The sequence below is a fragment of the Budorcas taxicolor genome, chromosome 5, assembly GCF_023091745.1.
Source record: "Budorcas taxicolor isolate Tak-1 chromosome 5, Takin1.1, whole genome shotgun sequence".
Classification (NCBI taxonomy): Eukaryota; Metazoa; Chordata; class Mammalia; order Artiodactyla; family Bovidae; genus Budorcas; species Budorcas taxicolor.
The window spans coordinates 131,930,064-131,955,660 of record NC_068914.1 but is presented as its reverse complement, the minus strand read 5'-3'; the positions used below and the strand labels follow the sequence as shown (position 1 = coordinate 131,955,660).

At 40.2% G+C, this 25,597-nt stretch overlaps 1 protein-coding gene across 1 annotated transcript in view; it reads right to left on the bottom strand.

Annotated features, from left to right (window-relative positions):
• ABCC9 (ATP binding cassette subfamily C member 9) overlaps positions 1-25,597 on the bottom strand; it is a 153,318-nt gene that overhangs the window by 36,294 nt on the left and 91,427 nt on the right. The window contains exons 24-29 of the mRNA XM_052641509.1: positions 19,119-19,215; positions 14,831-15,060; positions 13,736-13,884; positions 13,469-13,538; positions 9,672-9,829; positions 4,115-4,207 (exon numbers count right to left, since the gene is read on the bottom strand). Coding sequence (XP_052497469.1) covers positions 4,115-4,207; positions 9,672-9,829; positions 13,469-13,538; positions 13,736-13,884; positions 14,831-15,060; positions 19,119-19,215 — 797 coding nt within the window. The remainder of the gene's footprint in view (positions 1-4,114; positions 4,208-9,671; positions 9,830-13,468; positions 13,539-13,735; positions 13,885-14,830; positions 15,061-19,118; positions 19,216-25,597) is intronic.

The window sequence follows — 25,597 nt, the reverse complement described above, 5'->3', positions numbered from 1 at the left end:
TAGAGAAGCGCATTGTGTAGTGAAAGAGGTAAGTGTGGTGGTGTTGTAGTATGAACAAGTAAAGATGGCTCAACCCAGAAGCCAATCATAACGGCCCTATGTGAAAAATGCTACGTGAATATAAAGGAAGATGAAAGTTTGCACTGGCTAGAAGACCAGAATGGCAGGGAATAGGGTGGAAGGTGGGGAGGGATGGATAAAGCCATCTCTGGGATGGACTGAATGAGGTTTTAAGAAATGGGCTGAATTTTTTTTGGCGGGGAGGCTTCCCTGGTGAGTCAGACGGTAAAGCATCTGCCTGCAATGTGGAAGATCTGGGTTCGATCGCTGGGTTGGGAAGATACCCTGAGGAAGGAAATGGCAACCCACTCCAGCACTCTTGCCTGAAAAACCATGGATGGATGAGTCTGGTAGGCTACAGTCCATGGGATTCCAAAGAGTCCGGCACGACTGAGGAACTTCACTGGTTCACAGAATTTTTCAGGTGGACAAGAAGGGACAAAAGCATTGGAAGTATTGGGAACAACATGAGATAAGGGACAGAAATGAGAAAACAAGTTCAGGAGCTGGAGTCAGGGTCCCTCTTCCTAGAGGGCTGTGGTGATGGAGAGATGTGGGGAGGGGGAAACTTGGACCGAAGCCTATGGACTCCAGTTGAGACGAACATCCAACACTTCGTTGTGACAAAGTGTTTTGTCTGGGGCTCTTCTTCCTCTCCCTCTAGTTTGGGGATATTGTTGCAGATACACTCTTAAAGAGTTTGTAAATGGAGCTGGCAACAGTCTGAAGCAGCAGTGAAAGGGGAGGGGTGGAAATGCAGCGAACATTCTTTCTGTGTGTTTCTATTTGGCAAGAACCCTTCTGTTTTCCTAATGGAAACTTTGACACACTCAGTCTGTATCTTTTCATCCACATCCAGCTCATCCTCTGAACATTCTTAGACCTTTATTCTGTCAGACCAAAAAAAAAGTAGGAAAGGTCACTGAAATCTCAGTCTAATTTAACTGTGATCCTCTGGTGGTAAACTACTTGAGGTTAGTTCATGCTGCCTCTGAGTACACCATGAACCCTGAATGCAGGGGAGGAAAGCAGCCTAATCAGTAAATACAAACTTTCCAGAGAGCTGACGACTCTGGGGACTCTTACTAGCCTGAAAGAGAGGAAGAAGTAGATTAAAAAGAATGTGTTTGATTCTTAACAGTCGCTAAGTTGTGTCTGCCCCTTTGCGACCCGTGGAGGAGGTCCACTGGCCTCCTCTGTCCATGGGATTTTCTGGGCAAGAATACTAGAGTGGGTTGCCATTTCCTTCTCCAGGGAATCTTCCTGATCGAGGGATCAAACCTGCATTTCCTGCCTTGGCAGGTGGATTCCTCACCACTGAGCCACCTGGGAAGCCTCATTCCAGTCGTAGGTGACATGTAATAGTTTGTCCTTCTTTGAGCTCCCTAGAATTTTCCTGATGTAAAATTAGGAACAGTCAAGCCAAATTCTGCTCATGTGTCTAGTGAAGAATAGATGATTAAATGAAAAATCTAAGCCTTGACTTTCAGTCAAGTTTCTCTTTCATTTGAGACCAGGCTCATTTTCTTCAAGATGTTTTACATGGTCCAGTCCTCATCATTCTCAGTAAATGACCTCACTTGTTCTTCAGGGAGAAGACAGAGGTTGTTTTCTGTTCCACCTGCCAGCTTGCCTGAATCAGGTCACTGCTTCTTCCCCACCTGCCATGTTATCCCAGCTATATTCCCTGTGGTATTTATCTGGGGTAGAAATAAAAGGCCGTATCTTTGGAGTCTTTCTATATCCATTCCAAGACTAGCACTTGGCATGTGTTCAAAACTCAAATAAATTAACTCAAAAGAACTTTGGTGAAAAAATGAAATTCTTAACATGGTGTGCTTATGATTACCACTGGGCAGTGCTGGCTACTATTAGAACACAAATTACGTCTTAATCAGTTCAGTTCAGTCACTCAGTTGTGTCTGACTTTTTGCGACCCCATGAACTTCAGCACACCAGGCCTCCCTGTCCATCACCAACTCCTGGAGTCCACCCAAATCCATGTCCATTGAGTCGGTGATGCCATCCAACCGTCTCATTCTCTGTCATCCCATTCTCCTCCTGCCCTCAATCTTTCCCAGAATCAGGGTCTTTTATGTCTTAATTCCTACACTCAGAGTCAATCAATGATTCTGCCATCTCCAATAAAAGGTATTGCACACTCTGATGGGAAAACACATCACTGTGAAAAGTATAAATGCTCCACTATGAAATCTGTATCTTTATATTCCACTTTTGACTCAATTATATATATATATATATATATTTATGTGATTTAAATATTTTTTAGGTTAGAAAAATCTCTGATTGAAATCACTACAGGTTTGCATTTAGCACTGCAGAAAGATATAACACTTGAAGAAGTTGATTTTCTAGATTAAATATAACATTCAAAGATGCCAACTCCTTTTCTGATTTTACCTGAAAAGGGAAAATCAATTCAGTTCAGTTCAGTCGCTCAGTCATGTCCGACTTCTGCAACCCCATGAATTGCAGCACGCCAGGCCTCCCTGTCCATCACCAACTCCCAGAGTTCACTCAAACTCACGTCCATCGAGTCTGTGATGCCATCCAGCCATCTCATCCTCTGTCGTCCCCTTCTCCTCCTGCCCCCAATCCCTCCCAGCATCAGAGTCTTTTCCAATGAATCAACTCTTTGCATGAGGTGGCCAAAGTATTGGAGTTTCAGCTTTAGCATCAGTCCTTCCAAAGAACACCCAGGACTGATCTCCTTTAATAGAGTCAGGTAATTTTTTGAGTATTAAGCAAACTCTTTTGATGAAAATCTTGGGATAGTACTTCAATGTTTACCAACATTGAAGAAAACTATTTAAAGTCTGAAGTAACTTTGGTGTAATAACATTCTTTTATCATTATTATTAATGCATATATTTTAGCTTCTATATTACTTCTTTGCTAATCACTGTGGTTAATGCTTTAGGTGTGTGCTCAGTTGCATCCAACTCTTTGTGACCCCACAGACTGTAGCCTGCCAGGCTCCTCTGTCCATGGGATTGTCCAGAAAGGGCTCTGGAGTGGGTAGCCATTGCCTCCTCCAGGGGATCTTCTCAATCCAGGGATTGAACCATCATCTCCTGCACTGCAGGCAGAGTTTTTACCACTGATCCACAAGGGAAGCCAATGCTTTATATGAAAAGGGAAAGTCGCTCAGTCCTGTCCAACTCTTTGCAACCCCATGGACTATCGCCCACTAGGCTCCTCTGTCCATGGGATTCTCCAGGCAAGAATACTGGAGTGTGTTGCCGTTTCCTTCTCCAGGGGATCTTCCCAATCCAGGGATCGAAGCCAGGTCTCCTGCATTACAGATGGATTCTTTACCATCTGAGCCACCAGGGAAGCCCAAGAATACTGGAGTGGGTAGCCTATCCTTTCTCCAGGGGATCTTCTGGACCCATGAATTGAACCAGATTCCCCTGCAATGCAGGTACATTCACTCCAGCTGAGCTACCAGGGAAGCCCTAATGCTTTACATGCATTATATCAATTAATCCAAAAACCCTAAAAAGCAAAATGGTTTTCCCTATTCCACAGATGAGGTTAGGGAATTCAAAAGCCTAGTCTAGATCACACAGGTAGTATCTACCCAACATGATGCTGAATTATTTCTTTATTCTTGTTAAAATTTCAAATAACTAAAGTCTATGATCATTTGTTGTTGTTGTTGTTGTTGAGTCACTAAATCATGTCCAACTCTTCTTGCAACTCCATAGACTGCAGTCTGCCAGACTCTTCTGTCCATGGGATTTCCCAGGCAACAATACTGAAGCAGGTTGTCATTTCCTTCTCCAGGGGATCTTCCTGACCCAGGGGTTGAACCCGAATCTCCTGCACTGGCAGGCAGATTCTTTACCAGTGAGCCATGTGGGAAGCCCTCTGTGATCATTTATTGTCATGTTTTTCTTACTATTAGTTTAGAACAGAGGCATACACACAGTGGGCCTCGGAAAATGGGAGCAATGATCTGTTATTTGTAGGTAAGTATTCGTTGATGATGTAACTGCCGAATCAACAAAATGAAAATATGTTTACTTACCTAAATGCCCGAATGGTGGTGAGTCCTTCAGCAGTTTCTGAGAAGTGGCAAAGCAGAGGGAGCTGGGTACTGTCATCAAGTTCCTGGAGGTCCCTAGGACAGAGACAAGTACAAAAATAAACTTTACACTCATTCAGACTCAAAGAATACTGTGTGTGTGTCAGTCACTCAGTCGTTTCCAACTCTGAGACACCAAGGACTGTAGCTTGCCAGGTTCCTCTGTCCCTGGAATTCTCCAGGCAAGAATACTGGAGTGGGTTGCTATTCCCTTCTCCAGGGGATCTTTCCAACCCAAGGATTGAACGCGGGTATCCTGCACTGCAGGCAGATTCTTTACTGTCTGATCTGGGGGATTTGTTCATTCTAAATTAAGGTTATTACTTGCCAGAGTAACTACTGGGTGGGCCAAAAGGTTCATTTGGATTTTCCCATCACATCTTTTAGAAAAATCTGAACAAACTTTTTGGCCAACCCACATATTTTCCTCCAACATGCAACAAAAAAATCCAACAGCTGATAATCTAAAGAGGAAGAGAAAAATAAATATTACATAATAAACATGGGTCCAGGCTGAATGTGATGTGTTGTACAAAAAATATCAATTTTGTATCACAGTTAAAGTAAACTTTTATGGGAACACATAGGAAGGAGCAATTAACATAGGAGATGGGAAATGTTTTCTTTGAGCAGGTGTTACTTAGGCCAAACCTCAAGCACGAGCAGTGTGCTTCAACCAAACAGACAAGAAGTGCATTCCAGCTAAGGGAACAAACCAGAGCAAGTACAGAGGACTAAAGAACTGGCGAATTCAATCTGGCTGGTGACCAGAGTCCTTTGGGGATGTTGTCATGGGAAAAGGCTGGACAAGCAATGGGGGGAGGGGCTAGATGGTAGAAGATCCTGAATGGGCTGGGAAAAATCACTGAGGACTAGAAATAAAATGCCCCGAGGTTGCTGAAAGCTACATAATTTGGAGACAGAGTAAAGGATGGAAGAGAATGAGTAAGGACAGTTTATCAGAACTTTTCAAACATTCTGAATTAGGTGTGATGCTGGTACAGTTTAATATAGGGGGAGATTGTGAGATAGCTTATTAGAAGCAGCCTTCTAAACTGCTACAATCAACTCATTGTAGCAGAATGAATAAGAGAGAAGAGCCACACAGACACAGAAAACAAACTATGGCTACCAAAGGTGATTGGGAAGAGAGAAGTTAGGAATCTGGGATTAGCATATACACATTACTATATAGATTGGTAAACAGCAAGGACCTACTGTATAGCACAGGGAACTATGCTGTGTCATAATAACCTATCGTGGAAAAGAATCTGGAAAAGTATATGTATATACATGGACATGCATGGGCTTCCCAGGTGGTACTAGCTAAAGAATCTGCCTGCCAATGGAGGAGACATAAGAGACGTGGGTTCTGTCCCTGGGTGAGGAAGATCCCTTGGAGGAGGGCATGGCAACCTACTCCAGAGTTCTTTCCTGGAGAATCCCATGGACAGAGAAGCCTGGTAGGCTTCGGTCCATAGGGCCACAAAGAGTCTGACACGACTTTGCTGTACACTTGAAACCACCACAATATTGTAAATTATACTTCAATTAAAAATAAAATAAATTTTAAAAGAGAGGGGAGTCAAGTATGCTTTGTTTGTTTGTTTGTTACTTAGCAGACTTGGAAGATGGGAGACAGAGAATAAAGATACCAGAAGAGACAGATAATGAGTTTGGCTTCAGCCACAATGAGATTGAGTTCCTCCCTAAATAGAACTGGCATTCACTGGTCCTCCAAGTGTCAATATATATTTTTAGGTAAATAAAGTGCTCAGTGAATGGCTGGTGGGCAAATGCCTGAATCAGACCCTTTCTATAAAGATGCACACTCTAGACAACTTTGTAAATCACACAAGCTAGCCTTTCTAGAAGGCTAACAGTTCTATCACACGTTTCAAAACATGATTTTATTTTTCTTTTCAGCTTTCTTTTCTGTCTTTCTTAGGTTTTTGAGGTGGAGGGAATCAAGAGTAGCAGCGCTGATATTCACCTGTCAGTCAATGGAACTGATTACTTTGTTACATAATCTTCAACTGTTAAATAATCTTCGATCTTTGGGGACTGCCTGGGTTCTCCCATGACCAAAGGCAAAGTCCTTTTGTGAGTTTCTAAAATGAATTTCTCACTTCAGAAACTCAGTGAGGGGAGGGAAGGAGAGGGGTGAAGAGGAGGATGAATATGAAGGAATGTAGAGTCTGTGATTGTTAAACAGAAAACTCAGTGGCTATTTGTAAATTTGACACAAGCAACAGGTGGTCACTACATTGAGGTCTGACATGAAGGGGAAAAGATGAGGAAAGAGGAACCTCTTTTTACAGGACTGTGTTTTATGAAACCAGAAAGGTGAGGGTACAGTTTGACCTTATTCTCCTATAAATAGGAAAGCTTATTTACAGAGCTAGCTACACATGGGCCTTTGATGTTAGATATTCGAAATTCAATGGCATTTCCTGTCTGATGCTAGGAAAGATTGAGGGCAGGAGAAGAGTGGGGTGGCAGAGTATGAGATGGTTAGATGGCATCATCGACTCAATGCACATGAATCTGAGCAAACTCCGGGAGACAGTGAAGGACAGGGAAGACTGGCCTGCAGCAGTCCATGGGGTGGCAAAGAGTCAGACATGACTGAGTGACTGAACAACAATAAGTGCCCCACTTTAATTCCCTTCGGTGTTTACAAAATAGTGTGTTAAATTGCTCAAGATTTTCAATATGAGTGTTTTCTTTAGAACCTCAATCTAGAGGTTTCTTTTTATGGATGAGATTTAATATGATGTGGTCCTATTTGCAAATGACCAGAGAATTTCAAATAAAAATGGTTTATAATCCATTATCAAAGTTCATTCTTTAAAAATGACCATCCCTTCCATATATTAATAATCTACAATAATGAAAAGACTTAGCAATTAAAATCTGTAAAGAACTAGGATTATTTGCTTGGCCTCTGTACTCAATTTCTATTGCTCAGGGATGAAAACAGGCCCACATGAGCATGAGTCTGAAGTAAAACATGACTGTTGAATATCAGTGGTGAGAAGGCAAGAAGAGATTTGGAAACAGCCTGCAGAAAGGAAGTGACTGAACTTTTCTGCCCCTCCAGCAAGCAACATCAACAGTAATACCAGAAGAAATGACAGAGCAAATATAATGGCTAGCCTCTTCCTTCTGGTCTGAATTTTCTATGAGCAAAGAGAAGAGGCTAGAGATCAAAAAGCACTTTAGGTTTAACATATGTTCCTAACATTTGAGGGATCCTAATTCATAGCCCCAAGGGAGAAACAACATTTTTTTTTTCAGAAATATTGCAAATAAACAAATATTTTGGAAGACAATTTTTCAGTTTTTCATAAAACTAAACAGTTTTACCATACTATCAAGTAATCATGCTCCCATGTATTTACCCAACTAATTTTAAAACCTATGTCCACACAAAAATCTCCATACAAATATTTACAGTAGTTTTACTCATAATAGTAATGGCTTCCCTGGTAGCTCAGTGCTAAAGAATCCACCTGCCAATGCAGGAGACTCTGGAGATGTGGGTTTGATCCCTGGGTGGAGAAAATAACCTCGAGGTGGAAATGGCAACCCACTCCAGCATTCCTGCCTGGAAAATTCAATGGGCAGAAAGCCTGGAGGGCTACAATCCAAGGGGTTGCAAAGAGTCAGACACAACTGAGCATGTATGCACACACACATTCATAATATTTATAACCCCAAACTAGAAGCAACTAAGATGTCCTTCAACAGGTAAATGGATAAACAAAATATGGCAATTCATAAAATAGAATATTATTCAATGATAAATTATGTTTATAATATTCTATTTCATGAATGTGCTTTGAAGCCATGAAAAGACACAGATGAATCTTAAGTGCTTATTTCTAAGAGAAAGTAGCTAATCTGACCACATACTATATGATTCCAATCATGCAACATTCTGGAAAAGACAAGACTACAGAGATTAATGGTAAATCAGCCTGTCTCTAAATTGAATGAATAATGAAATGTAGCAAGAAAAAAAAATTTTGGAGGTATAATCCAGAGATTCCCAATCTTAATCCTGCTTTTTCCCGTTAACTGATATATATATAATTTTTTCATCCTCCCTGCCCTCAAGTCCTATTAAATCTTTTCAATTTACTGAATAAACTCTATGTCTGGCTTCCTATTCCAGCACTTAATCCACATATAAGGGTTACCTTATTTATGTTTTATCTTCCCAAGAAACTGTAATTTCTTGGGAACTGCTTCTTGCCATGTTGATCTCTTCCTTTGCCACATGGCTTGTGCAGTTATTTACAGCACACTAAATGCCTAATAAGTGTTTGTTGAAATAAAGAGATTGCTGCAATGATATAAAATTTACAGTACTATCAAGGCAGAACTTCAAAGTTAAACTGGAAATTTCAAAACAGCTAGTACTATATTTCACTTAATTATTCAACATCTCAGCAAATAATAAATCTTATATTAGCAGAAGAATTTAAAATTCACGGCTATCTTTCATTTGGCTGGATATTCAAGGGCATGTTAAATAACCCAATCTGGAAATTTCCAATTAAAGTTGGAAATTTTCCTCTTAAAGTTACAGTACTCTTACCAGACATTCAAGATTCTCTGCTTTTATAGTTATCACTCTGATTTATCCCTTTAACTTTTTTTTACTTCTACTAATCTTTTACAGAGTTCATTTTACTCATTTGAAAATATTTGTATTTCCCCACTTGCAGAATATAATATTAAATTACTTATCCTTTGGGACTATCTTTGGTTTCATAAATTTTCTGTCATAGCCACGTTCAGAGAAAGGGCCATGGAATGAAAAATAGTCTATGGACTTAAAACTCAACCAGATCAATCAACTTGTTCACAGGAGTCTAGTACTATGTAAAGGCTCAGACAACCAATTACAGAAGCAAAATGAAAGGGACAGTTGCTCAGTCGTGTTTGACTCTTTGTGACCCCATGGACTATACAGTCCATGGAACTCTCTAGGCTAGAATACTGGAGTGGGTAGCCTTTTCCCTTCTCCAGGGGATCTTCCCAACCCAGGGATTGAACCCAGGTTTCCCACATTGCAGGCGGATTCTTTACCAGCTGAGCCACAAGGGAAGCCATGGAAACAAAATATCTCGCTAAATGAAACATAATATCAGGATAGGTTTCATTAAGTTAAATTGTTTCTTTTCCAAATTCCATACCTTATCTGGAGAAAAGTGAAAGTGTTAGTCACTCAGCCATGCCCAACTCTGCGATCCCATGGACTGTAGTCTGCCAGGCTCCTCTGTCCGTGGGAGTCTCCAGGCAAGAATACTGGAGTGGGTAGCCATGCCCTTCTCCAGGGGATCTTCCTGACCTAGGGATCGAACCCAGGTCTCCTGCATTGCAGGCAGATTCTTTACCATCTGAGCCACCAAAACATTATAGCAAATCTGAATCACAGTCAATCAAATATACAGGCTTTTGAAGATGAACAGAGCAGTGCTTTACTTACTTAGAGGCCACTCGGAAGTATTTCTGGATAAAATAAAAGGCGACCCCAAGAGGCACAAGTGCAACCAGGAACACAGGGGTAGCATAAGAAATCATGCCAATTGCAGACACGCAGAGCAGTGTTGACCGAGTTAGAGATTCCAAAGTTGGAGGAATATGCTGTTAAGAAGATAGTTTGAAAGGAAAATGTTTTAGCTCAAATACAACATTGGTAATAAGGCAACAACACATTAATTTTATATTGTTACATAATTAGTTCCAAAATTAATATATAAACATTTTCATTGTAAGCAATTCATCACTCCTTCAATTTCACTCACTTCCAATTGTTTAGCATATTTATCCATCTTTCTACCTATCTGCTTAACCAGTGGTCAGTTATTTACCTATCTACCTATTTATTAATATCTTATGGGGTTTTTAAACAAATAGCACAAACTATTTTATACAAATAGCATAAACATAAACTCTAAACCTCATTTGTCCATTTGCTTGCTTTGTTTTACTGAATAAGATGGATTGTAAATCTTCCCATGCTACTCTATACAAATCTATTTCTTTTTAAAGGCTGAATAGTATTTAAAAACTCTTTAGCTATCCCTCTAATAATTTTAATTGCTTCCTTATATTTTTGCATGCTTTTCAACTGGATTGTTTATCTTCCTTATTGATTTTTAGATGCTCTTTACATATCATCGATGTTTATCCTCTTTCTTTACATGAGTTGCCAGTTTTTCTCCCAAAGAATATATTTTAAATATGATGCTTTTACCTCAATAGAAATTTAAAATTTTAAAGCCATTTCTGTTGGCTTTTTTTCTTATTGTTTTTGAGTTCTATGTCTTATAAAGACACTCCCCATGGTTTCTAAAATTACTCTTCTACATTTTATTTTATAGTTTTATGTTATTAGATGGCCTCCTTTATTACAAGTGAATTTGCTGTGTATTTTATAAATAGTTAATTGCCCCAATGCCCTTTACTGAAAAAACATTCCCATTATTACTGAGTCAAGATAAACTAGTGTTTTTGAGTTCTCAGTTTCATTCTTTTCATCAACTTGTTTTCTGTAATCATTAGAGTGTTTTTTTTTTTTTTTTGAGTGTTTTAATTTCATAGTATTTCTTAGGTATCTGATAAGGAAAGTATACAGACACACAGACACACACACAGGATTTTTATGATTTCCAGGATAGTTGAATCACTTTTCTTCATACTAGGTTTATTTCTATCTTCATAGTTTTTGCTGTTATTATAGGTTAAATGTATTTTTAACATAATTTTTTAATTGGTGGAGAGAAAGTTGGCTTTTGTATCACATGTCTAATGTAAATGCTCTGCTGAACTTCCTAGTTGATTCTTTCATATCAACTGCCTGAACTCTCTAGATAGCAATAGTGTCATCTTCCAAATAAGGAGTGTTCTGCCTCTTCTTTTCCGATATGTGCTCCTTAGGAAGTGTTTTAGGTGCAGCATAATCTGACACCCATACTGTGAAAACATAAAAATTTTCCAACATATATTTTAGTCAGCTGCATGCATCATTCTTTACCTTAATTGATAGTAATTTAGGTGTTCTTGAGGCCATTTTGGAAAATCAAAAAAGGAAAGGACTGAATTTGCTAAATCTTCACTCAATCACCCTAAAGAGTCTGTTCATAGAGAGATCCAGTTTCAGACTCTGAGGTCTTTAATTTCAGGACAAACTTCTGGAGGCCTAAGTACCTAAGACTAAACCGGGCATCCTTGAAATATTACCTAAAATATCAGTTCAATTCAGTTCAGTCACTCAGTTGTGTCCAACTCTTTGCGACCCCATGAATTGCAGCACGCCAGGCCTCCCTGTCCATCATCAACTCCCAGAGTTCACTCAAACTCATGTTCATCGAGTCGGTGATGCCATCCAGCCATCTCATCCTCGGTCATTCCCTCCTCCTCCTGCCACAAATCCCTCCCAGGATCAGGGTCTTTTCCAATGAGTCAGCTCTTCGAATGAGGTGGCCAAAGTACTGGAGCTTCAGCTTTAGCATCATTCCTTCCAAAGAAATCACAGGGCTGATCTCCTTCAGAATGGACTGGTTGGATCTCCTTGCAGTCCAAGGGACTCTCAAGAGTCTTCTCCAACAACACAGTTCAAAAGCATCAGTTCTTCAGTGCTCAGCTTTCTTCTCAGTCCAACTCTCACATTCACTGGAAAAGCCATAGCCTTGACTAGACAGACCTTTGTTGGCAAAGTAATGTCTCTACTTTTGAATATGCTATCTAGGCTGGTCATAACTTTTCTTCCAAGGAGTAAGCGTCTTTTAATTTCATGGCTACAGTCACCATCTGCAGTGACTTTGGAGCCCCCCCAAAAAAGGTCTGACACTGTTTCCACTGTTTCCCCATCTATTTCTCATGAAGTGATGGGACCAGATGCCGTGATCTTCGTTTTCTGAATGTTGAGCTTGGAGCCAACTTTTTCACTCTCCTCTTTCACTTTCATCAAGAGGCTTTTTAGTTCCTCCTCACTTTCTGCCACAAGGGTGGTGTCATCTGCATATCTGAGGTTATTGATATTTCTCCCAGCAATCTTGACTTCAGCTTCTGTTTCCTCCAACCCAGTGTTTCTCATGATATACTCTGCATACAAGTTAATAAGCAGGGTGACAATATACAGCCTTGATGTACTCCTTTTCCTATTTGGAACCAGTCTGTTGTTCCATGTCAAGTTCTAACTGGTGCTTCCTGACCTGCATATAGGTTTCTCAAGAGGCAGGTCAGGTGGTCTGCTATTCCCATCTCTTTCAGAATTTTCCACAGTTTGTTGTGATCCACACAGTCAAAGGCTTTGGCATAGTCAATAAAGCAGAAATAGATGTTTTGCTGGAACTCTCTCGCTTTTTCATTCTGTCATTTTTGAGATTGCATCCAAATACTGCATTTAGGACTCTTTTGTTGACCATGATGGCTACTCCATTTCTTCTAAGGGATTCCTGCTGTTAGTAGTAGATATAAGGGTCATATGAGTTAAATTCACCCACTCCAGTCCATTTTAGTTCCCTGATTCCTAGAATGTCAATGTTCACTCTTGCTATCTCCTGTTTGACCACTTCCAATTTGCCTTGTATCATGGGCCTAACATTCCAGGTTCCTATGCAATATTGCTCTTCCTAAATTATCACACCATCTAATATCACTTCAACATAATAAAAGTAAAAAACATCTAAGACAACTTGGTATTCCATTCTTTACTTCTGGGAGACACTCTGCATTAATTCTAAACTTCAAGATCGTTACTATGAATGGAGATACAACACATTAAAATCACTTCTTTTTACAATAAAAAGTTTAATGTTCATTCTTTTCTATTTCTCTTTATTTCATGCTGATTCTCTAAGTATCCTCTTCCATGTGAATAAGTTATTTTGAATTGATTTATTTCCTTTAAGATTTCATTCTAAAAATCTATGCATATTTCATATATTGCATAGTCTAGAAATTTATGTATATATGTAATATTGATATGAATGCAAATAGGCTTTTATTTAGGTTTTAGAAATCCTCTACTGTTAACAGGAATCATGATTTATCTTATTTTTAAAATTCCTTTTTATTTATTTATTTATTTTTACTTTACAATACTGTATTGGTTTTGCCATATATTGACATGAATCTGCCACGGGGGTACATGTGTTCCCCATTCTGAACCCTCCTCTCCATCATCCCTCCCCATTCCATCCATGATTTATCTTAAAATGTTGTTTAGCGTATACTGAGAAATTCATTTTTGAACTTGGAAGTAATTCAGGCACTCACCTGATCAATGATATTTGTATCAGCTGAAAAGCGATTGAGAATCAGTCCCAGTGGTGTGGTATCAAAGAATCTAGGCAATAAACAGATTGGATGTATGATAATTCTAAATGATCTGGAGCCTAAACACTGCCAATAGACATCTTGGTGTCATAAAAATGAGAAGATCCCTATTCATCTGCTGGAAGACTGAATAAATTATTTAAAATTTCACACTTCACAAAATGCATAGTTTTATCATATTGTAAAATAAATAACTACGTTTTTTACCTTATTGGTCCAAGAATTATCTTATTAAGGAGATTATGGTGAAGATTTTTAGCAGCTGTGAGACCCATCCATTCCACAGTGAGAGATGTAACAAGGCAGAGGAAAATACCTGCTCCACAAAGTATGCTAAATCCAGCGACATAGTAGGTCTAAAAAGCAACCAATACAAAAAAGCAGAGATGACATTATCAACTGAGTTTTTTCTTGCTAGGGCACCAAATGTCAAAGTCTGGCAATATTGTCAGTTTCTATTATCTCACATTAATTTACACAATGGAAGGAGGGCAGTTCTCCTGGGGATACTCCTGGAGATACTCACGGCAGTATCCCCACCATAATCCCATGGCCGAGTCCCCAGTTGCTCCCTTCACTCTCTTTCAGGGTTTGCCAAAGGGTAGATGAAACATTAGAGTTAGTTTTATGGTTTGAAATATTCTTGACTTTTTATATCATAAAGTTCATTTTTTCTATCTCTATAATCTCAGAATGACCAGCTAATTCATTGGTATAGCAGTTAAAATCAGATACCATCAGAACAAGAACAAAAGTCCTGTGTGTATATTATACACACACACACACACATATCATGTATATAACTCCCTTGAATCCAAACCCAAGCATTATCATTAAATATTTCTTATGATATTTCAGGTCTTGCCCTAATTAACCTATTGAATCACTATAAAAGTACTGTGACAAGTCACAGAGAACAGACCTGTGGCTGCCAAGGGACAGCCAGGTAGGGTAGGGATGGATTGGGACTTCGGGATTAGCAGCTGTAAAGTGTTATACATAGAATGGATGAACAACAAGGTCTACTCTATCACACAGGAAACTATATTCAGTATCTTATAATAAGCCACAATGGAAAAGAATATGAAAAAGAATGCATGGTATATATACCTGAATACACTTTCACTGTACAGCTGAAATGAAGACAATATTGTAAATCAACTATACTCCAATAAAATAAACTAAAAACAAACAAACAAAAATCTCACAAAATTCCTGTGACATCTGGACTGTTTGTATCTAACTAGATAAGAGTAAAATCTCAGCATTTCTTAGATAATGTAAAAACAAAACCCACTGTACCTGGTCAGCTTTTCCAGTACTGTTTATACTATACTCTGAGGTCCATGTGGCCAGCCAGTAGTCTATCGCTACAATGACGGAATGTTTCAGAAGCTTAGAGAAAATCATCAGGAAGAGCAAGAAGAATCCTCCAGAAGTGAGGTACCGCCAACAGGTCTTCCATGGCATTTTAGTCCTCAGCCTCATCACCGTGGACATGTTATCATCCTCATCTTCCTCCTCTTCTTCCTCTGCATAAGAAGCACTTGTTTAATCTTCTGACAGGCAACAGGTAGATATAGAATTTGTATTATTCCCACCTACCAACAAACCTTCATCAAATTTTAGAAATACAAGTCTTAGAAATTTAAATGTTTTCAGCAGAGAAAAGCATCATTAAAAAAAAAACAGGTGAGGGACCTCCCTGGTGGTCCAGTAGTTAAGGATCTGCCTTTCAATGCAGGGGATGCAGGTTCAATCCCTGGTCAAGGAACTAAGATCACACATGCCATGGGGCAATTAAGCCCATGCACCACCACTACTAAGCCCACATGCTCCAGAGCACATGCGCCATGACTACAGAGCAGCCCGCGTGTGCTGTATCTAAACACCCTGCATGCTTCAGCGAAGATCCCATGTGACACCACTAAGATGACACAGTCAAACAAATAAATAAACATTTAAAAAAATAGGTGAGTGCCCATTAACAGATGAATGGACAAAGAGGCTGTGGTATATATATGCAATGAAATAATACTCCGCCATAAAAAAGACCAAAATCTTGCCATATGCGACAATAGGGATGGATCTCAATAAGGGCATTATGCTAAGTGAAACAAGTCAGACGAACAAACACAAAATACTGTCCCATTTCACTCATATGTGTAATTTAAAAAACAACCAAAGAAAAAGAAACAAAGTAAGTGAACAGTTCAAACCACATAAAAACACACATGGATATACAAAGAACAGAGTAGTGGTTACCAAAAGGAAAAAGGTGGAGGGGAAGATGAAATGGATTAAGGGGATCTACTGTATAGTGGATGCTCTGATGCTGGGAGCGATGGGGGGCAGGAGGAGAAGGGGAAGACAGAGGATGACATGGCTGGATGGCATCACCGACTCAATGGACGTGAGTCTGAGTGAACTCCGGGAGCTGGTGATGGACAGGGAGGCCTGGCGTGTTGCGATTCATGGGGTCACAAAGAGTCGGACACGACTGAGCGACTGAACTGAACTGAACTGTATAGTGGCAGACTGGAAATACATTTTTGGTGATGAGCATACTGTTGGTTCTACAGAAGTAGAAATACAATGCTGTGCACATGAAACTTACATAATGTTATAAACCAATGTCACCTCAATACAAAAGAAATGTAAAAATATGTGAAAATGAATAAATGAATGAGTAAATGAAGAAATAAAGTATATGTTTGGATGAGAAAACTTGTTAATTTATTACAATAAACTAACTAGAATTACGGACTAGAAGTTTATTATGTTATTGAAGGAAATGTGTGCCAATAAAACCACATGCCAGACTTGCAAACATTTATAATATTTTGAACTTTATATTTCTGAATCTGTAAGACTGCACCAGGAGGAAATAGGTTTTGAAATTTGTGCATAGCTCAAGAGGGCATAATCCATAATCTCTGTGGCTCATTTTAAATGTGGTCATGGAGGTGCATGAGCAAAATGGAACCTTTCTGAAGGCAAAGCCAGGGGTCAGAGGGCAATGGATAGGGAGCTCCTCTCAGCTGTTTAAACCACCTGGAAACTTCTAGACAGCTATTTTAAGAACATATTCCATTGCAAGGACAGGGAACTATGGTATTTCCTGAGCAGTAAAATTTGATCATTTGTATGGTTTAGTGAGGGCGTCCCTGGTGGCTCAGTGGTGAAGAATCTGTCTGCAATGCAGGACACATGAGTTTAATCCCTGGATCAGAAGATCCCTTGGAGAAGGAAACGGCAACCCACTCTAGTATTCTTGCCTGGAGAATCCCATGGACAGAGGAGTCTGGTGAGCTACAGTCCATGGGGTTGCAAAGCGCTGGACACAACTTAGCAACTAAACAACAACAAATGGTTTAGTGACTGTGGTATTTCCCACCCTTTCTTTTCCCAAAGACAGTTTTCACTGTAGTCATCTTGTATGTACTTCACTACTGTAGAATTAGCAGGCTGTGAGTAGGAAAGATAGATAATTTGGATTATAAATTATCAGACAATAGAGATCTAAGTATGGATATGATAGGAAGACTGATTTGTCATCAAAGATCTTCATATTTGAGCTAGATACAAAAGAGGAACAAATCTCAGCATTAGAACTGAGAAATGCTGTGCTTAGATGCTCAGTCATGTCCGACTCTTTGGGATCCCACGGACGGTAGCCTGCCAGGCTCCTCTGTCCATGGGGATTCTCCAGGCAAGAATACTGGAGTGGGTTGCCATGCCCTTCTCCAGGATATCTTCCCAATGCAGGGATCAAACCCAGGTCTCCCGCATTGCTGGCAGGTTCTTTACCATCTGAGCCACCAGGGAAGACCAGAATTGAAAAGGGGAAATGAAAAAGATCCACAGCTGCACATCCTTTTGCGATTTCAGAGCATAAAGGACAAAGAGAAGACTGTAAACACTTCCAGAGAGAAAAGACATGTCATCAACAAAGAGTCATGCAATCACTATTCTCAGATAGGAGATATCAATCAACACTGGAAGGCAGCAGAGCCTTCAAATGTCTGAGGGAAAACAGTTTTTACCTAGAATTCTGTACCAAATAAAGACATTTTCAAATATTCAAGGGAAAAAAACAAACCCACAAATCAGGTGTCAGATAATCTACCCTTTGGTGAGGGTGGGTCTGTGAGTGAAACAGTTAGAAATTTGCATGATCAAAGAGGTAGACACTTGCAGATTGCTACCTTTCTCCTCAATATCCATTTTCTGTTTCCAAATTAATTGAAATTTTACCTTGCCTATGGCTAAAAGTCAGCATTTCTTCACTTCCTCAGAACTTAGTCTGTCCACATGATGATCTAGCCAATGGTTAGTAGCAGAAACAATATGGGTAACTACTTTTCTTTCCCTTCCTGGTGGATTCAACAGACATAGGATAATACCAGCAACCTAGCAGGTAATATGTACTGTGCTGGGATCTTACACATTTCCTCTTTTACTCTGAAACAAAAGTATCACTTATCTTATTTGACACATGAACAATTGAATAAACACAGCAAGCCCAGGACAGAGTCAGCTCTGCAAATGCTGCGTTTGCCACTGACATACTGGAGACAGTAACTGCAGTCCTAAAGGCTATCTGTTTACAGTACCAAACAGTCTCCTTTTTTGGCTGCCCCGTGGGGCTTACAGGATCTTAGGTCCCTGACCAGAGATTGAACCTGGGGCCACAGCAGTGAAAACACTAACTACTGGACCACCAGGGAAGTCCCCAAATATTCTTTTAAGACATTTAAAATCTAAGAAATGGGAGTGAAAAATTCATTCATTCATTCATTCCTTTACTCAATGAGTATTTACTGAAACACTGAATAATTATCATCTGAAATGTAAAGATAGCCCATTTTGGTGTCCTTCTGCTCGAAATGATAATCTTCTCTTAACTGGCCCATGGAAATGTGGTCCTAGACCAATATCCATGTAGGAAGACTGAAATACAGTACACTTACTCTATGGACTTTTATGGTTTATCTTACAAATGTCGTGGCAACAAATGTCAAAGCAATATAACTATTTAATTTTATTCCTCAAATTTCCAGGAAACCTTTTTTCACCCACTCTATTTTATTAGACCCAGAAAATTGAAACACAATGAATAGCTTTCTAACTCTCTTATTCTTCATTGCTATATTATCACGAGACCCCTGTAAAAACTTACAGACTCAAGTATAAATCTTTCAAAGCAGTATTTTTGCTGTATTCCCCATGTATTGTTTATTTCCCAGGACTGACATTTTATTTGGAGAAGACCTTTCCAGTTTATCTGAACAAGGGTCTACACCCATTGTCCTGTCAGCTCTCTCACACACAGCACAGAAGAACTCATACACACTGTGGGGAACCCCTCAAGATGCCTCATTTGACAACACACACCTATTTACATACATCTATATACACATATTGATTTCACTCTTATTCTGTCCATTTTCAGTTTTACGTATTTGATCTTGCCTTCACCGCTCTGCAAAGTGGCTAGTCATTCTGCACTGACATAGACACACATCAATTGCCAAAGAAGACTTCCATATCCTATTATCCATGTGAATATTTTTTTAAAAAGACCTACCTTCGTCTTCATCCTCCAGTTGGGCTTTGGCCTCTCTTGAATACATGGCTCTTCGGAGTGTTTTCCTCTCTAAGGTTGTTTGGTCAGCTTCCATATCCTACAGGAAACATGGAGCTGTCATGCAAGGAGCACACAGCCACAGGCAAGTTCTACTTACAGTCAGTGACCCACATGTAGCAAATACCAACCGTTAGCTACCTTTCTGGGTCTGGAGCTCTCTGCTCAAGATGGATGGACAACTGCAGACACAGGGACAACTATCATAGAAGGTGTGAAGTAACACTTGAGGCTGTGGGAAACGTATCAGCACTCAGAGGCATTAGGGCAGTAAGCCAGGAAAAGTAGTAACAATGTTATAGAGCTGACCCCAGGGTCAGGGGGACACCTCTTCTAGCCTTAAGCCTGGTCCCACCATTGCTCCTTATTCTGTTTTTATATCATCTTCATATACTCTTATAATTTTTCTGTAGACAAAACATGGTCCACTGGAGAAGGGAATGGTAAATCACTTCAGTATTCTTGCCTTGACAACTCCATGAATAGTATGAAAAGGAAAAAAGATAGGACACTGAAAGATGAACTGCCCAGGTCGGTAGGTGCCCAATATGCTACTGGAGATCAGTGGAAAAAATAACTCCAGAAAGAATCAAGAGATGGAGCCAAACCAAAAACAACACCCAGTTGTGGATGTGACCAGTGATGGAAGCAAGGTCTGATGCTGTAAAGAGCAATATTGCATAGGAACCTGGAATGTTAGGTCCATGAATCAAGGCAAATTGGAAGTGGTCAAACAGTTGGAGGTGGCAAGAGTGAACATCAACATTTTAGGAATCAGTGAACTAAGGACTGAAATGGGTGAATTTAACTCAGATGACCATTATATCTACTACTGTGGGCAGGAATCCCTTAGAAGAAATGGAGTAGCCATCATGGTCAACAAAAGAGTCTGAAATGCAGTACTTGGAGGCAATCTCAAAAACAACAGAATGATCTCTGTTCGTTTCCAAGGCAAATCATTCAATATTACAGTAATCTAAGTCTATCAGTTGAGTTCAGTCGCTCAGTCGTGTCCAACTCTTTGCAACCCCATGAATCGCAGCACGCCAGGCCTCCCTGTCCATCACCATCTCCCGGAGTTCACTCAGATTCACGTCCATCGAGTCCGTGATGCCATCCAGCCATCTCATCCTCAGTCGTCCCCTTCTCCTCCTGCCCCCAATCCCTCCCAGCATCAGAGTCTTTTCCAATGAGTCAATTCTTCACATGAGGTGGCCAAAGTACTGGAGCTTCAGCTTTAGCATCATTCCTTCCAAAGAAATCCCAGGGTTGATCTCCTTCAGAATGGACTGGTTGGATCTCCTTGCAGTCCAAGGGACTCTCAAGAGTCTTCTCCAACACCACAGTTCAAAAGCATCAATTCTTTGGCGCTCAGCCTTCTTCACAGTCCAACTCTCACATCCATACATGACCATAGGAAAAACCATAGCCTTGATTAGACGGACATTAGTCAGCAAAGTAATGTCTCTGCTTTTGAATATACTGTCTAGATTGGTCATAACTTTTCTTCCAAGGAGTAAGCGTCTTTTAATTTCATGGCTGCAGTCATCATCTGCAGTGATTTTGGAGCCCCCAAAAATAAAGTCTGACACTGTTTCTACTGTTTCCCCATCTATTTCTCATGAAGTGATGGGACCAAATGCCATGATCTTCGTTTTCTGAATGTTGAGCTTTAAGCCAACTTTTTCACTCTCCTCTTTCACTTTCATCAAGAGGCTCTTTAGTTCCTCTTCACGTTCTGCCACAAGGGTGGTGTCATCTGCATATCTGACGTTATTGATATTTCTCCTGGCAATCTTGATTCCAGCTTGTGTTTCCTCCAGTCCAGCATTTCTCATGATGTACTCTGCATAGAAGTTAAATAAGCAGGGTGACAATATACAGCCTTGACGTACTTCTTTTCCTATTTGGAACCAGTCTGTTGTTCCACGTCCAGTTCTAACTGTTGCTTCCTGACCTGTATACAGATTTCTCAAGAGGCAGGTTAGGTGGTCTGGTATTCCAATCTCTTGAAGAATTTTCCACAATTTGTTGTGATCCACACAGTCAAAGGCTTTGGCATAGTCAATAAAGCAGAAATAGATGTTTTTCTGGAAGTCTCTTGCTTTTTCCATGATCCAGTGGATGTTGGCAATTTGATCTCTGGTTCCTCTGCCTTTTCTAAAACCAGCTTGAACATCAGGGAGTTCGCAGTTTACATATCGCTGAAGCCTGGCTTGGAAAATTTTGAGCATTACTTCACTAGCATGTGAGATGACTGCAATTGTGCGGTAGTTTGAGCATTCTTTTGCATTGCCTTTATTTGGAATTGGAATGAAAACTGACCTTTTCCAGTCCTGTGGCCACTGCTGAGTTTTCCAAATTTGCTGGCATATTGAATGCAGCAATTTCACAGCATCATCTTTCAGGATTTGAAATAGCTCAACTGGAATTCCATCACCTCCACTAGCTTTGTTCGTAGTGATGCTTTCTAAGGCCCACTTGACTTCACATTCAGGATGTCTGGCTCTAGATGAGTGATCACATCATCATGATTATCTTGGTCATGAAGATCTTTTTTGTACAGTTCTTCTGTGTATTCTTGCCACCTTTTCGTGATATCTTCTGCTTCTGTTAGGTCCAGACCGTTTCTGTCCTTTATCGAGCCCATCTTTGCATGAAATATTCCCTTGGTATCTCTAATTCTCTTGAAGAGATCTCTAGTCTTTCCCATTCTGTTCTTTTCCTCTATTTCTTTGCATTGATTTCTGAAGAAGGCTTTCTTATCTCTCCTTGCTATTCTTTGGAACTCTGCATTCAGATGCTTATATCTTTCCTTTTCTCCTTTGCTTTTCGCCTCTCTTCTTTTCACAGCTTTTTGTAAGGCCTCCCCAGACAGCCATTTTGCTTTTTTGCATTTCTTTTCCTTGGGTGTGGTCTTGATCCCTGTCTCCTGTACAATGTCACGAACCTCCTTCCATAGTTCATCAGGCACTCTATGTATCAGATCTAGGCCCTTAAATCTATTTCTCACTTCCACTGTATAATCATAAGGGATTTGATTTAGGTTGTAGCTGAATGGTCTAGCAGTTTTCCCTACTTTCTTCAATTTGAGTCTGAATTTGTCAATAAGGAGTTCAAGATCTGAGCCACAGTCAGCTCCTGGTCTTGTTTTTGTTGACTGTATAGAGCTTCTCCATCTTTGGCTGCAAAGAACATAATCAATCTGATATCAGTGTTGACCATCTGGTGATGTCCACGTGTAGAGTCTTCTCTTGTGTTGTTGGAAGAGGGTGTTTGCTATGACCAGTGCATTTTCTTGGCAAAACTCTATTAGTCTTTGCCAAGTCTATACCCAGACCAATAATGCCGAAGAAGCTGAAGTTGAATGGTTCTATGAAGACCTATAAGACCTTCTAGAACTGATACCCAAAAAGATGTCCTTTTCATTATATGGGACTGGAATGCAAAAGTAGGAAGTCAAGAAACACCTGGAGTAACAGGCAAATTTGAGCTTGGAGTAAAGAATGAAGCCAGGCAAAGGCTAATAGAGTTTTGCCAAGAAAACACACTGGTCATAGAAAACACCCTCTTCCAACACACAAGAGAAGACTACACAAGGTTATCACCAGATGGTCAACACTGAAATTAGATTGATTATATTATTTGCACCCAAAGATGGAGAATCTCTATACAGTCAGTAAAAACAAGACTGGGAGCTGACTGTGGCTCAGATCATGGACTCCTTATTTTCAAATTCAGACTTTAATTGCAGAAAGTAGGGAAAATCAGTAGACCATTCAGGTATGACGTAAATCAGATCCCTTACAACTATACAGTGGAAGTGAGAAACAGATTCAAGGGACTAGATCTGATAGACGGAGTGCCTGATGAACTATGGACAGAGGTTTGTGACACTGTACAGGAAGCAGGGATCAAGATCATCCCCAAGGAAAAAAAATGCAAAAGGACAAAATGGTTGTCAGAGGAGGCCTTATAAATAGCTTTAAAAAGAAGAGAAGCTAAAAGCAAAGGAGAAAAGGAAAGATATACCCATTTGAATGGAGAGTTCCAAAGAATAGCAAGGAGAGATAAGAAAGCCTTGCTCAGTGATCAGTGCAAAGAAATAGAGGAAGAAAATAGAATAGGAAAGACTAGAGATCTCTTCAAGAAAATTTAGAGGCACCAAGGGAACATTCCATGCAAAGATGGGCACAATAAAGGACAGAAATGGTATGGACCTAACAGAAGCAGTGGAGAAGGCGATGGCACCCCACTCCAGTACTCTTGCCTGGAAAATCCCATGGGTGGAGGAGCCTGGTAAGCTGCAGTCCATGGAGTCGCTGAGGGTTGGACACGACTGAGAGACTTCACTTTCACTTTTCACTTTCATGTATTAGAGAAGGAAATGGCAACCCACTCCAGTGTTCTTGCTTGGAGAATCCCAGGGACGGGGGAGCCTGGTGGGATGCTGTCTATGGGGTCACACAGAGTTGGACACGACTGAAGTAACTTAGCAGCAGCAGGAGCAGCAGCAATGGAAGCAGAAGATATTAAGAACTGGCAAGAATACACAGAAGAACTATACAAAAAAGATCTTCACGACCCAGATAATCATGATGGTGTGATCACTCACCTAGAGCCAGACATCCTAGAATGTGAAGTCAAGTGGGCCTTAGAAAGCATCACTACGAACAAAGCTAGTGGAGGTGATGGAATTCCAGTTGAGCTATTTCAAATCCTGAAAGATGATGCTGTGACGGTGCTTCACTCAATATGCCAGCAAATTTGGAAAACTCAGCAGTAGCCACAGGACTGGAAAGGGTCAGTTTTCATTCCAATCCCAAAGAAAGGCAATGCCAAAGAATGTTCAAACTACTGCACAATTATACTCATCTCACACGCTAGCAAAGTAATGCTCAAAATTCTCCAAGCCAGACTTCAACAGTATGTGAACCATGAACTTCCATATGTTCAAGCTGGATTTAGAAAAGGCAGAGGAACCAGAGGTCAAATTGCCAACATCCGTTGGATCATTGAAAAAGCAAGAAAGTTCCAGAAAAACATCTACTTTTGCTTTATTGACTATACCAAAGCCTTTGACTGTGTAGATCACAACAAACTGTGAAATTCTGAAAGAGATGGGACTATCAGACCACCTGACATGCTTCTTGAGAAATCTGTATGCAGGCCAGGAAGCAACTGTTAGAACTGGATATGGAAAAACAGACTGGTTCCAAATAGGGAAGGGAATACATCAAGGCTGTATATTGTCACCCTGCTTATTTAACTTATATGCAGAGTACATCATGAGAAACACTGAGCTAGATGAAGCACAAGCTGGAATCAAGATTGCTGGGAGAAATAACAATAACCTCAGAAATTCAGATGACACCATCTGTATGGCAGAAATTGAAAAGGAGCTAAAGAGCCTCTTGATGAAAGTGAAAGAGAAGAATTAAAAAGTTGGCTTAAAACTCAACATTTAGAAAACTAAGATCATGGCATCTGGTCCTATCACTTCATGGCAAATAGACGGGGAAGCAATGGAAACAGTGACAGAGTTTATTTTGGGGGGCTCCAAAATCCCTGCAGATGATGACTGCAGCCATGAAACTAAAAGACATTTGCTCCTTTGAAGAAAAGTTATGACCAACTAGGCAGCATATTAAAAAGCAGAGACCTTCCTTTGCCAGCAAAAGTCCATTTAGTCAAAGCTGTGATTTTTCCAGTAGCCATGTATGTCTGTGAGAGTTGGACTGTAAAGAAAGCTGAGTGCCAAAAAATTGATGCTTTTGAACTGTGTTGTTGGAGAAGACTCTTGAGAGTCCCTTGGACTGCAAGGAGATCCAACCAGTCCATCCTAAAGGAGATCAGTCCTGAATATTCATTGGAAGGACTGATGCTAAAGCTGAAACTCCAATACTTTGGCCACCTCATGCGAAGAGTTGACTCATTGGAAAAGACTCTGATGCTGGGAGGGATTGGGGGCAGGAGGAGAAGGGGACGACCAAGGATGAGATGGCTGGATGGCATCACTGACTCGATGGACATGAGTTTGGGTAAACTCTGGGAGTTGGTGATAGACAGGGAGGCCTGGCATGTTGTGGTTTATGGGGTCTAAAAGAGTCGGACACAATTGAGCAACTGAACTGAACTGAAGTGTCTGAATTGCTTAGCGATTCATCAATGTTAACAAACATCTTCTTTTAAAACTGCATGTAGTTCTGGATTGGTTAAAGCACTATCGGTCATACAATATTATGAATCATCAAATCAAAATGTATTTCTGATGGAGGATCTCACTCAGGGGATTCAAGAAAGAGACTTCAATAGAAACAAAAGGAAGGCGGGTTATTTTGAAGTAAATGGGAAAGGCGAGAAGGGGAGATGTCAAATACAAACTGCAAAATTTTAAGGGTTGCTCCAGACTCATCCTGTGC